The sequence below is a fragment of the Callospermophilus lateralis genome, chromosome X (genome assembly GCF_048772815.1).
Source record: "Callospermophilus lateralis isolate mCalLat2 chromosome X, mCalLat2.hap1, whole genome shotgun sequence".
In the NCBI taxonomy this organism is placed as follows: domain Eukaryota; kingdom Metazoa; phylum Chordata; class Mammalia; order Rodentia; family Sciuridae; genus Callospermophilus; species Callospermophilus lateralis.
The window spans coordinates 72025800-72039731 of NC_135325.1; the positions used below are offsets into that span (position 1 = coordinate 72025800).

Genomic DNA, 13932 nt, shown 5'->3' on the forward strand with positions numbered 1-13932 from the left:
TATTGGAACTCCAGACATCTAAGGAAATTCAGTCTCTAAATGAGGTCTTTGGCTATAATCAAAACTATATAGCATGTTACACGCATTGCATATATATCAATTTTCATATTTCCATTTTTCCCTTGAACTCTTGGCATCAAGCTCCAACTTCCCTAGTTATGGGTATATCATGGTTTTCATACTCTCTATTAAAGAGTTGCCTGTTTGGGTTTCAGTGAGGAGAAAAAGCTGATGTATTTGATTGCTGGAGCAAATCATTCCAAGGGAAACAATGGGTTGCCAGGTTTTGGATCATGTCATTTATAGACCTGATTATTACACCCTTCTTCTTCAAGCCAGCCCACCCATGATGAAAGATTCTTTTCAAAGTCCTCCAGAGAATAATAACCCATAATCCTCAATTAATTTCTCCAGATATTTACCCCTCTGAGTATTTGAAGCCCATTTGCTTTAGTGCCATACTTGACAAAAAAAAAAAATCTATAGGAACAGCTTCTCTGGAGCATGTAAATCACCCTTCTGACTTTTCTAGACTTTTTGGTTGTACAAACATCTCTAAAGAATACTAAAAGGAAACCTTATGATCCCTGCAAGTGTATGTGAGTCTTTGAATATGATCCTGTGATCTCCACCATTCAGGCACTTTATAAAAACAACTCTCGGACTTCTGTTCAGTCATAGCTTCTCACAGAATGTTCTTACATCTTTCTTGACACTCCATAGCTCATGCCTTTTCATTCAGCCTTAATTAAATTATCATAGGCAACACAACATTTATTGTTTAACTTAACTTTATTGAATAAGTAAAGTAGGCATTACATAAAGATTGCAAGTCATTCATGGTCCTGCATAGATACAGACATTTATTCTGAGGCAAAATGAGAGCACAAATGCACAGTTTACTGCTACTGAAATGGTTCTTCAAGGTGGCTTGGTATGGACACAATCTCCCTCAATACTCATTTAATGTTGTCTTTGCTTTCACCTCTCCCATCAGCTGAGGGATTCACAATATCTAAAATAAGCGTGTAAGGAACTCTTCTGTATCAGAGGTAGTTTTGTGTCTGCATTATGAATCATAGAAGACATTTGGTCAAAGACTTCTTTAAAAAGGGGCAGAAGATATACACTCAAGCACAGAGTTGAGATCCATTTTTTTTTTCAAGCTAATTGGCCATATTAGCTAAAGTATCAACCAAAGTTTAGAACAACCACTTTGTCCACTTAACAAAGCATGCAGTAGCCTGTACAGATAATAGCTTTTAGAGAGAACCTTAAATTTGTCTCAAGCACCAAAGATATATTTTTAAAAGTGTAAATGACTAATGTAGTGGCTGAATGGTGCCCCCTCCAAAAAAGGAGGATATGTTCACATCCTAATCCCTATAATCTGGGAATTAGCTTGTTTGGAAAATGTAATTAAATTTGGATGATATGATTAAATTAAGGATTTAGAGATAAGATTATCATGGGTAATCTGAATGGCCCCAAATTCCATTATAAATGTCCTAATATAAGAGAGGCAGAGGTAGATTAGATGCACTAAAGGGAAGATGATGTGGAGAAAGAGCAGAAAGAGATGCAGCCAAGGAATGATAACAGACACAAAAAATGAGAAGATGCAAGGAACAGATTTCTCCCTAGAGCCTCCAAATGAAACACAGTGAACATAACTCAATTTTGGACATTGGCCTCTAAAACAGAAAGAGAATTCTATTTTAAACCACTATGTTTGGGGTAATTTGTTATAGCAGCCACAAAAATCTAATACAGGTATCAGTACAGGCAAATGGGCTATTGCTGTAACAAATATCTTAAAATGTGAAAGTGGCTTTGAAATTGAATAATGGGCATAGACTGGAAGAATTTTGATGCATGTGGTAGAAAAAGCATAGACTGGACCATTGATGGAAATATGAGTGTTAAAAGGCATTTTTGGTGAGGGCCTGCAATGAAATGAAGATCATTTTATTGGATATTGTAAGCAAGGCAATGCTCGTTCTATATTGGCAAAAAGCCTATATGAATTGCCACCTACAGTTGTGTGGCAAGGGGAGCATGTGACAAACTAGGATATTTGGTTGAGGAGAGTTGGAATTGAAGCATTAGAGGTATGGCATAGTTTCTTCTCTGCCTAGAGTAAAATAGGAAAGAGAAATGGAGGAAAGGACTGTTAAGTGGGAAAAGAACCACTACTTGATGAGTTAAGAGATTCCAAGCCTATTCAGAATGTAAAACAGGCTAAAGTTAGGAGATTCAGCATTAGAAAAGTATACTCTGGAGATAGGGCCAAGGCTAAGGATGTGGCTGGATATTCTTTGCCTAGTGCTAAAGAGATCAGGCATTGAGTCATGGATTTACTCAACCATCTCAGCAGAAACCAGGAATAGAGAGAAAGTTACCCAGGAAAGATATGTAAAAAGGCCCTCTTTTCCAATTGTGTGAATCAACATGATATATATGGGAGCTCTACCAAGTTTTTGAGAATACTATATCAGCAGAACGTCTTTGCTTGGCCTGCAAGGGGCAGAGACAGGACAAAATTAGAGAAGGCTGTCAGACTAAAAATATTCTACAGGCAGAAAAACAGGAAAATATAAACTATTCAGCTACAAACATGTGCCAATTTTCAAGATAAAGGAGGATGGCACTAAGGGAAAAGCTGCAAGTGCAAAGTTAGAGGGCCAAGAATGAGGGGAGAGTCAGAATTGTGACCCATGGGCACAGAGGCAGAGGCCCAGTCCATGGTCCAAGAGGGGAGAACTTCAGACCAAAAGGGTGGGGCACTGAGACAGAGAGGACTGTTGCTAGGCCTTGAATCCTAAAGGGAATTTAGTTAGTTTTTGAAAACGATTAAGACAGGTGACTGACTCCCTTTTCCATTATCTCCTTCTGGAATAGGAACATTTGTAATTATTTAGAGTTGAAACTGTAATCAGCTGAGACTTAGGAATGTTGGGATAGGGTGAATATATTTTACACATGAGAAAGACATCAATTTGGGGTGGGGGACAGAGGGCAAAACCTCTAGATGTGCCCTTATTTGGAAAAGGGGTTTTAGAGATGTAATTAACTTAAAGTTCTTGAGATGAAGAGATTAGGTACACAGACAAAAGGTGCTGCAAAGATGAGTGGAAATGTGGCCATGAGCCAAGGAACGTCAATAGCCATCAGAAGCTGGAAGAGACAAGAAAGGATTCTCTAGAACCTCTGGAGGGAGCATGACCCTGTGAACCCCTAGATTTCAGAACAATGAGAGAATCAATTTCTGTTGAGTTAAGCCACCAAATTTGTGGTCATTTATTATAGCAGCCAAAGGAAACAAATATAATTAGTTAACATTTTATGTGTTTTCTATTTTTTTAAGATTCTGAAAAAAATCTGCATAATTGGTGCTTCTCCTGTGTGGTAGTAAGAAACAAAAGATTTTAGTATAATTTGGTATTATACTAAAATGTCACTATGTACTTTTCAATCTAAAACAAAAATGCAAGTGGCTAAAACAGGACCATTATAAACCTGATAAGTAAATCTTTTAACTTAATTATGGGACCCTGAAAGGTTTTTTTTTTTTTTAATGTTTGTGAAAAACATGTGGATTGCTGTAAATACAAATATATAACTTATCAAGAATAGCACTTCATTCATTCTTGTTCACAAACTAGAAAATAAGGCAAGTTTGCATCTGGAAAAGGCAATACACATCACTATTTCTACCTTGACAAGTTTGATAATAATGGCATGGCAAATGTCTCCAAAATTTATTCAAGGTGACACTTCAAAATAATTTTTCTATAGTCAAAAGACTCAAAGAAGTGATACCATGAAGATTTCAGAAAAAATCTTTGCAAAGTCAAAAATGCACACATTAGTTATTTACCTAAATTAGTATGACCTAAACTTTTGTTGTTGTTAAAAATAGTGTGTTTATGTGTGCACATGTGTGTTTTCAGTCAGGAAAAAGTGGAAAAAATCTCAGATGTTGTGACTTTGATTTCTCTATTATAGCAGCTTTCAGAGAATGTTGAAGTATAATACTCAAGCCAGAATGCACTGGAGGACAAGGCAACCATGTAAATTATTTTACATCTATATAAAGAATTCTGTGAGCTACTGGTCACTTATCTCAGATGGTGACTTGCCAAGCCAGTCATTTGTTCTTTCTCTATCATGTGCAGTAAAGGAATAGAAATAGGACTTTCTACATAAGAAAATATACATATAATAACTCTTTTACAGTAATCACAATCATCTGCATGAATTGGTCTTCAAATTGCACTCCAGAGAAGTTACACCAATTATTTCAATGTATATCATAAAATAACAGATAAGTTAAGTATAACTTTAACTTTCATCTATTTGAGAAAAACATAGACCTTGTTTTTTTCCCAGAGTTGTTGTGGCAACATCATTTAAATTTGTTAATATAAGGTAAGTATGATGATGACTGAGAAGTTCACTTAGTTACTGGGATGTGCAATTACTGCAGCAAGAGATACAAATATATACACACATGTATATACATATACATATATAGAATTTCTTTTTTCTTCTTCAGACCACCAAAACAGAATTGGAAAGGGGAGTAGAAAGGAAGATAGAACAGTTGACCTTTCACACAGTATTCTGCTGCCTTTTATAGAAAGAAATCTCTTTCCTCCCAGGTCTTCTAGAACTCCATTCCCTGCCTTCAAGGGGGTCAAGGGAGAAAGAAGCAATAGAGAGAAGAAATAAACCACAAATATGAATCAATATTTGCCTTTAAAATCTAAATAAAGGTAATAGAACTTTCAGTACATCCCTAGCACAAACATTAAAATGTGGAGTTTTTCTCAAAAAAATAGTCATATAAAGTATTTGTATAAAGTAGACATCTATGCATAATTAGAAAATACCTCTTTAAATAAAGTTGAAGTCATTTTCCCTAACCGATTCTGCTAAACTTTGGTTTATTTTTAGTAATGATATGTGCTTGCAATATCATGCTGAAATGCTAGACTAATGATAAATTTAATTTCAGCCAAAGCAGATGAATCCATCAGCTTTCACTTGAGATAAGATTCTAAATAACTTGACTGACATGGAGCTGTACTTTTTTGAGTTTTCAAAATGGCTTCTCTTACACTGTGTGCAATATTAGCACCTTTCCAAATCATTAGCATGCACATTTTGTCTTGGCCTTTTCCTTTGCTATCTATTAAATTGGAAGCAGACAGTGAATAGTTCTGTCTATTCTTTTTTTCTTTTAGTGGGAGTGACCTAGAAATTTAAGATTTTAAATATTTGAATATTTGAAAGTCTCAAAACTCTTCAATTTTTTACAATTCCCTCTTCAGTGTCAGGTCACACAACAACAAAGAACACACATTTTTACGCTAAAGTGGAACAAATATTTCTAGTCCTGTGAACTGTTCAGATAGGTATTGTGGGAGGAGTCTAGTGATAGTTCTACAAATGCACATCAATTCATCCAGTTTAGCTTGACCTTTGCAGAAATACACTTATATTCACTCTGACCCTTGGATGCATGTTTTGTTCTTCTGAAAACATATGATTTTCTTTACTTAAATATTTTTCATATTCTTTGGCATCAGGAATCACTTAGATGAGATAGCTCCATTGTGGCGAGAGCGTGACCTTTCCAAAGGTACCCGTCTGTTATCTGTAAGACAAAGAGAAAAAGAACCAAAAACATGGTGAGCCTTAGATCTTGGCTATTACATGATACCGGGTTGAGAGAGGTTTTCAAACAGTCCTGAAAAATCACTTCAAATGAATATGTAAATAGGCAACAAGGAGCCCAGATCTGAGGAGTTCATGCTGCAGCTGCCAGTCTGAGTTCAAGAGTTCTACAATCAGCAATAAATGACTTTTCTTGGTAAGCAAAGTCAGAGTGATAAAAGAAATGGAAGAATTCTCACAAGCACAGTCCCCTTGGAAATAGCAGGCGACAACAAAATTCCTTGGTAAAAATGTTAAATTGAAAGGATCTATGTACAGTGCCTTTTGTTGGAAAGCACTTCAATTCCCTATGAGTTTTCAATTTGTATGTTGGCTACCTCTAGAGGACACCAGCATGGGCAGAGCAGAAAAGAGTTTTTATTTTTCACAATGATTGCAATATGTGGCAATCAAACCAGCTACCGAGTTGGCCTGATTGTATGATGTAAACAAATTCAATACATTATATAGTCATTATGGGAATGAATAATGAATGGGACCTAGAATAGGTCCCATTCCTCCTACCCATCACAGGAAGAATAATCACTGTAAAGATGACTGTTGGCACAAAGCTTGGAAAGCAAAGTTTAAAAGCATTGAAAGTTGCTGAAAATAGTTTTCGTTTTAATAGAAAAAAAGGTTTACAGCTCTGCTTTGTGATGATCACTGCTATATTATTATCACCTCTGTTTTATGCTCAGCTTAAATGCAATTGATGTGGGTGAAAATCCCTTTTTGACAAAAGCATAATATACTTAAGATTCTCCATTTAGAATGAGACTGGGTCCCTAGAAATAATGACAAGCACCAGCACTTACATAAATGCTAACACTTTACACTCGTTAATTTGCTAATTCACACAACATCCCCGGGAGGTAAGCCCATTTCATTCTATCCTATTATCTCTGCTTTAGTGATGAAGGTTACACAGCACATCAATGGTATGATGGGGGATTATAACGCAAAATTAATGCCTAAATGTCAGGTCAGCTTTGTCCAGAAGTGCATGTTGGGGCCTCCCAAGCTGCTACTTATTTCCTCCCTGAGATGGTTATACCCAACCAACATATCCTGCCTGTTACATGGGAAGGAAGGACTGAAAAGTGCTGAGGGTTGGCCATAGTGCCTTTCTCATTTGTGCTAGCACCTCTTGACTGATTCCTGGAGTTTTTGATCAATACCCAGAGCAAACCTAACTGGCCCCCGTGATCCTCACCTCATTAATGCTCCTTGTGAGTGCATTGAGCCAACTATCTATATGCTTAAAGCCTACCCAGAGCTTCAAAATACAACTATATCTCTGAGAGGTGAGAAAAAAAAGTCATTTTCTCCACTCAGAGATATATCTGAATGATGGATTATTGGGATGATATCATTGAAAAAAATCTATTATTTAGTTTGTGATATGTTTCACAATTCAGCTAAAAATGTGAAGATACCATTCCTGGATAAAGGATTTATTGCTTAGAAGTCACTGGTTTGCATACACATTGGTTTGGGGCTTCTTAGAAAATACTTCAAAATGAGATAACAATACAATGGTTCCCAATGCATCGCTAGAATTTAAGAGTTCAGTGTTAAAGCCATCAGATCTAGCATGCCTACAGTTTTGTGCCAGCTCAAGAAAAGGCTTGTGCCTTGGTGCCATAAATATCCATTCCATTGCTTACCATTCAATGGATCCAACATGAGTACCACCTCTAAAAACTTAGCCCCACAGCATTATATGATAGGATGTGAGAATTCACATCAACTTGTAAATTATCAGTAGCATTTGGTGTGAGAAAATGAACTTTGGAGTCAAAGCACACTGAAGAAAGGACACTGAAGCTTTTGGAAGACAGGCTAAACTTTGGTTCAGGACCCCAATCCAGTGTTATGGTTGGATATATGGTGTCCCCAAAAGCTCATGTGTGAGACAATGCAAGTTTTAGAGGAGAAATGATTGAGTCCTAACCTATACATTAAGCCCCTGATGGGATTTACTGAGTGGAAACTGAAGGCAGGTAGGGTATAGCTAGAGGAGGTGGGTCCCTGGGGCATGGCCTTTGGGGTATACATTTGGTATCTGGTGAGTGGAGCCTTTCTCTGCTTTCTGAACATCATATGAGCTGCTTCCCTCTGCCATACCCTTCTGCAATGTTGTTCTGCCTCACTTTGAGCCCTGAGGAACAGAGCCAGCTATCTGTGGGCTGAGACCTCTAAAACCACCAGTCCCCAGATAAACTTTTCCTCCTCTACTATTGTTCTAGGCACGTCTTTCAGTGACACCAAAAAGATCACTGAAACATCCAGATTTTGGTATACATGAAAAATTATTTTAGATTTTCTCCCCCTTCATTTTGGATATCTAATAGGTCCCTATGTTAATGAGATAATTATATGAAGAAGCAATTCTGTAAAGGTCACCACTTACATTTTCAAAATGTTAACCCACAACCTTTTTCTATGGGGGAAACAATGTCAGAAATTGCTATCTAGATCTTTTGATGTATTTCCAATTCTGTGTTTATGTTAAAATTAATTTAATTGCAAAATATATATTTATACTTTAGACTTGTATAAAATCAAGACATATCTAGAATTTAGAGGCTATCATAAAGTGTACACATACTTTGTTGCTTTTAGATATACATACACTTTCTTTTCCCCCATCTGTCCACATTCTAATGGAAACTAGCAATCTAACGATGATAACTTTTCATGCTTGGAGTCGTCTTGAATGAGAGACTGAAATATCACTGAATGAACTGTTTGAAATATGACTTCTACATTTATGGTATTAAATACTAAGGGCCCTCATAAGTAGTCATCATAATAATGAGAAAAGAACATATGTTAGATATTATTGTTGTCAGAGGTGACAAAGAATGATTGTGAGAGTGATAGCATTTCTGGTTTGGAAACAGGTGCAGGAGGTAGCTGCCCATGTGATATAATTTGAGAGCTCCATAAACTCCAGTATAAGCCAAATTCACTTTTCTAACTAGTCTTCATCTTATAACACTATTGATGCTACTTTACTTTCGATGACAAAAATAGAGGCCTTTCATCCAAAAAGTGAGTGGGTTAAAACACATGTATTTAACTGAAATGATACTGGGTGGGGAGTTGTTAACAAGTAGTGGCATCTCTTCCCAATCTGCCTCTTATAATTTTGGAAATCAAAGGGAAAGAGATGGGGGTGAATGGAATTTGTTTGTGTGTACTTGTTGAGGACACTGCAATGAGATAGAGGAAAACTCCACCATAGTTCGGTAAGTACACCCTAACAGATTCTCTTTGGTCATCAAAGACTTGTCTCTGAAATGCCCCAGGTGAAGATGAACAGATTCTGATACTGTAGAGACTGATCTGATCAGAGAATGAAGTTAAAAAGAAGGATATAGGTATATGAAAATGTGCATCCTATGGAGCAAAGATGGCCAAAAACAATATTCAAATCTTTCATCCAAAGGGAATATAAAATACATGGTTCATCTTAACTATGGTTCAGCACCTTATGAATATCAGGTTAACCAGCACAAACTGATGCCAAGGCTTTCCCTGCTGTCATAAGAGAAGAAGCTTTATGCTTCATGACTTTCATGAGCATAAATTGATTTGGCATTCATCTCAAAAATCTTCCCAACTGAGTTTTGAAGTGAATGGATTAATTCCATTATTGTATTGCTCTATAATTCACTCATGCAATCATTTATTCAGCAACTATGTACAAAGCACACCATCCATGAAATAACTGAATGTCACTAAGTTTTAGATCCATTGCTAAATCTATATCATTAATTTCCTTCTCCTTAAAAACTTTGTCAAGTGAACTGAGGAATCAGCACAGCCCAGATAAGGCCTGCACATTACATAACATGAGATAGTCTAGAAGACTCAAACCTACAGTATGTAACCTGGGAATGTGTCATTAATCCTATAACAAAAGGAGTGTATGCCAAAGTACAAGGCTGTGTCTTTGCACACTGCATGAGATCAAGTTGGGACTGAAAAATTCCAATAAAAAAGGACCACATTCATTATTCATTCCCCTTAAAGTTAGGTGTCTGTCTCTTATAAGGAGAGACCGTTTCCCTTCTGCTTCAAAAACAGTTGTATCAATGTTGCCCTAACCAAACACATTAATCCCTCACAGCAGGATAACATTAAGCCAAGTGTATGCCCAGTACATACCTCACTATTTCAAAATATCCCATCTTAATGCAAATTAGTTGTCTAGAAAACGAAGTAAAAGAAACCTTCAATGTAGGCACTGTATCCAACAAACATAGCAAATGAAGGTCTGGGTCTATGCAACTTAGGCTAAGGAAACCAAGGAAAGCTATTGCTTCCAGAAATGTCCACTAAAGTAGCTATTTGTATCCCAAAACAGTAGTGAGAGGAAAAATAACTTATTTTAGACAGTTATATTGAAATCATCATGTGAACTTACATTCCTCCTCCTTGTGTTCAAAACTGTTTATGGTTTTCTCTGTGATTTTAGGGATCCTAAATTGGATCACTAGAAATGAGTGGCCTATGGTAACCAAATTAGGCTTGGGCCTAATCTCTTGATAGAGGACCTTTCTCTATCAGTTGACCAGATTCTTTCTCCTTACTGTTACCAGAATACGGTCTTTAAAAAAGCTTGAGGGCGGGCTGGGGATGTGGCTCAAGTGGTAGCACGCTCACCTGGCATGCGTGCGACCCGGGTTCGATTCTCAGCACCACGTACAAACAAGGATGTTGTGTCCGCCGATAACTAAAAAATAAATACCAAAAAATTCTCTCTCTCTCTCTCTCCTCTCTCTTTAAAAAAAAAAAAAAAAAGCTTGAGGGCTAGGGATGTGGCTCAAGTGGTAGCGTGCTCGCCTGGCATGCGTGTGGCCCGGGTTCAAGCCTCAGCACCATATACAAACAAAGATGTTGTGTCTGCCGAAAACTGAAAAATAAATATTAAAAAATTCTCTCTCTCTCTCTCTCTCTCTCTCTCTCTCTCTCTCTCTCTCTCCCTCTCTTTAAAAAAAATAAAATAAAAAAGTTTGAACTCAAACTATTTATACAAATTGGCATTCTACTTTTTCATTAAATATTTTAGCACAGAAATTTTATATGTCATTAAACTTCTAGATTATGATATTACAAATATGATGTCTTTTTTTTAAAGAGAGAGATAATTTTTTAATATTTATTTTTTAGTTTTTGGTGGATACAACATCTTTATTTTATTTTTATGTGGTGCTGAGGATCAAACCCAGCGCCCCGGGCATGCCAGGTGAGCGCGTTACCGCTTGAGCCACATTCCCAGCCCGCAAATATGATCTCTAATGGCATATACTCTTCTTCTTTTTTTTTACATAAATAGACCACAATTTGGTTAACCATTTATCTACTTCAGGGCATTTAAGTTGCTTCCAATATCCTGCTGGTATAAATAGCATACTAATGAATATCCTCATAGTTACATCTATACATGTGCCGTATATGTAGATGGCATTGTTGTGGTGTGAAAAATTAGGTGCAAATTGTACTCTAGAGTAGTTTTACTAATTTAAATCCAATTGTCAGTATATTTGTCTAATCTCATTGAGTATTATTCTTTTTAATATGTGCTGATTTAAAAAGTAAAAACAACATGATTCATGATTTTGGCATTTCTTCAAATACTAGAGAGGCAGATTTTTTTCATGTTATTGTCCACTTATTTGTCCTTTATATGCTGATCATTTCCTTGGCCTGTTAATTTTGTTTTGGCTTTGAACATTAAATAATTAATGAAGTAATCAATTAAAATATTAGAAATATTTTCCTTAGTTTGTTGATCATCTATTTTGTGTTGTAAGCTTTAAGGAACACATGGTTTCATTTTTACCATTTCTATGTTACTAAATCTATCCATCATTTACATTGTGATTTTTTTCCTTTCTTTATAAGCTTAGAAAGTCTCTAGCCATAGACATTGATAAACACTCAATCACATCTTTTCTTGCCCCTTAAGGTTTGATTTCTTATATTTAATGATTTAGATGATCTGTGTTTTATTTTTTTCTCTGTTTTATTTTGTTTTATAGTGCCTTATCAAATAAGTCTCCACATTGTTTTATTTCTTCTTTTTCCTCACAAAGAGGACATGTATCATTTGTTGAATCATCATGAATTCCTATACTGATTCATCATATCTTTTTTATCATATATTAAAGTATCTATACTAGGGTTTCTGTTCTGTTGACATTGATATTATTCTGCAATTTTGTGCCAATACCTTCTTATCTCATCATTTGAGCCTCATAATATGTTTTAATATCTGGTGTAATTAAACCTCTATCACTTATATTTTCACTTAAAACAAATATTTTGGGGATACACTTTGGTGTTCTACATCACATTATAATCACAAAACAACTAAAAACCAGTACAACATGAAAAACAAACAAATGGGTCCTAGGCTCCTCCTAGCAAAAAATAGGCAGTTGCCTCTGAAAGCCAATGAGTTAAGTGATGCTAAGATCCTTAATGATGTTTTTTCAGAGTGTTCCTCATTTTCTTGAAAACTGAACAAGCTTTCATACCTATTTTTTGGTCAACTTTTCTGACAGCTAGCCATTTTCTTTTAGAAATACAGCAGATTCCAGCACTAACCTAGAGTATCCCCAATTACACTTAGACATTTTTTTCCCATCACTGGGAACTGAAATCTGAGACAGTCTACCATTGAGCATTATCTCCAATTCCATCCACTCCCACACTCTTTTTTTTTTTTTGAATTTTGGGACAGGGTCTCACTAAATTTGTCAGGGTAGCCTTGCACTTGTGATCATCCTGCCTTAGCCTCCCAAGTAGCTAGGATTATAAGCAAGAGCCATCACACCCACTCACCTAGACATTTTATAATACATTTACTCTCTTTATTTTTGCCTTGTCAAAGATTCAAATAACTAAAATTAAGTGTATAATTTAATTAGTAATGATAGATTCTAGTGCTTCTAGTTTGTAAACCTTATTTTCTCATAGATTTTATAATAAGTTTACATTTTGAGCCTCTACTAGGTACCATAGGTATTAAACCACATTGAACTGTTTCATTCCTATGGAATTGTATACACAGGGTGCTGTGCAAAAATGCATGGCTGAGAGCCAATCAATTACCTTCAGTTAACAATTAAATACTTCTAGCCCTATTCTAATCTCCATGACATTGTAATGTTTTTAAAACTTGAAACAGGCCATGTTGTGTAATCTATATCCTTCATTACATGCAAATAAATCCATGCAAAGAAAACAGAAACCCAGATTACTGTGGTAGTTCAGGTTGGCAGAAGAGAGGAAAGTTATTTTAACGATGATGGTAATGGAAAGCAATAATGTTAAAATAGTTCAGAGGCTACTGTGACTATAGACACACAACTCCCATTAACTGTAATTGGAGTTAAGCACATGTAATGATAACAAAATAGACCCCTAAATGTCTTTCCAATTGGAAAATAAGCAAATGTGTTCCAGGAAACAGCATGCTTCTGTGTGGAAAATACAGTATTCTAATTGAGATGCACAAATTATTTTCACATTGATATTGCTGAAGGTATGATGGTGGTATTTTTCCTATGCTTAGGTATGTAGTAGATCTGCTTGGGGTAACATCTGTACAATGAATGTCTTTCCTTAATGCTCAGCATTCGTTATGTTATTAAAGGAAAAGTCTCAATAGTTGCAATGGATTTATTAATTCAGTAGCTTGTTATCAGCATGAAACTCTGCTGTGCTAGGGGAAAAACAAATTATATTTTACAAAACTGCAGCAGAGAGATTAAATCACTTTTCTATATTTCACTTTCTTCTTATCCTTTCTGCCAGGTAGTAACTCTACTCTCTATCTCTATTATGAACCTCATAATTTGCAAACTATCAAGACTCGTAGTAATATAAAGGTACATTATCAAACAAACTCAATTATAGTAACTTTAGGAAGATGGAAATATGTGATAAAAGTAAAATCACATAGTACAATAATATTACTTCAAGACATTAAAAACTTAATCCATATTAAGCTATGAATGGAGAAAATATGCAATACTTACTTTTATCTATCACAAACATATATTTTTATAATGTGTCCAACCAACCTCTTGGGATTTTAAATGACTAGCATTTACATAATTGATAACTTGAGTATTTCCAGTATTTTAGAAAAATATGGTGCAGAAAAAAATAAAATAAGTATATTGTTCA

General features: G+C 35.6%; 1 protein-coding gene across 2 annotated transcripts in view; it reads right to left on the reverse strand.

The window, feature by feature from the left end:
- Positions 1-773: 773 nt before the first annotated feature.
- Diaph2 (diaphanous related formin 2) overlaps positions 774-13932 on the reverse strand; it is an 826282-nt gene continuing 813123 nt past the window's right edge. For both annotated transcript variants that reach the window (XM_077107725.1, XM_077107726.1), the window contains one exon: positions 774-5662. In XM_077107725.1, coding sequence (XP_076963840.1) covers positions 5598-5662 — 65 coding nt within the window. In that variant the 3' untranslated portion in view covers positions 774-5597. The remainder of the gene's footprint in view (positions 5663-13932) is intronic.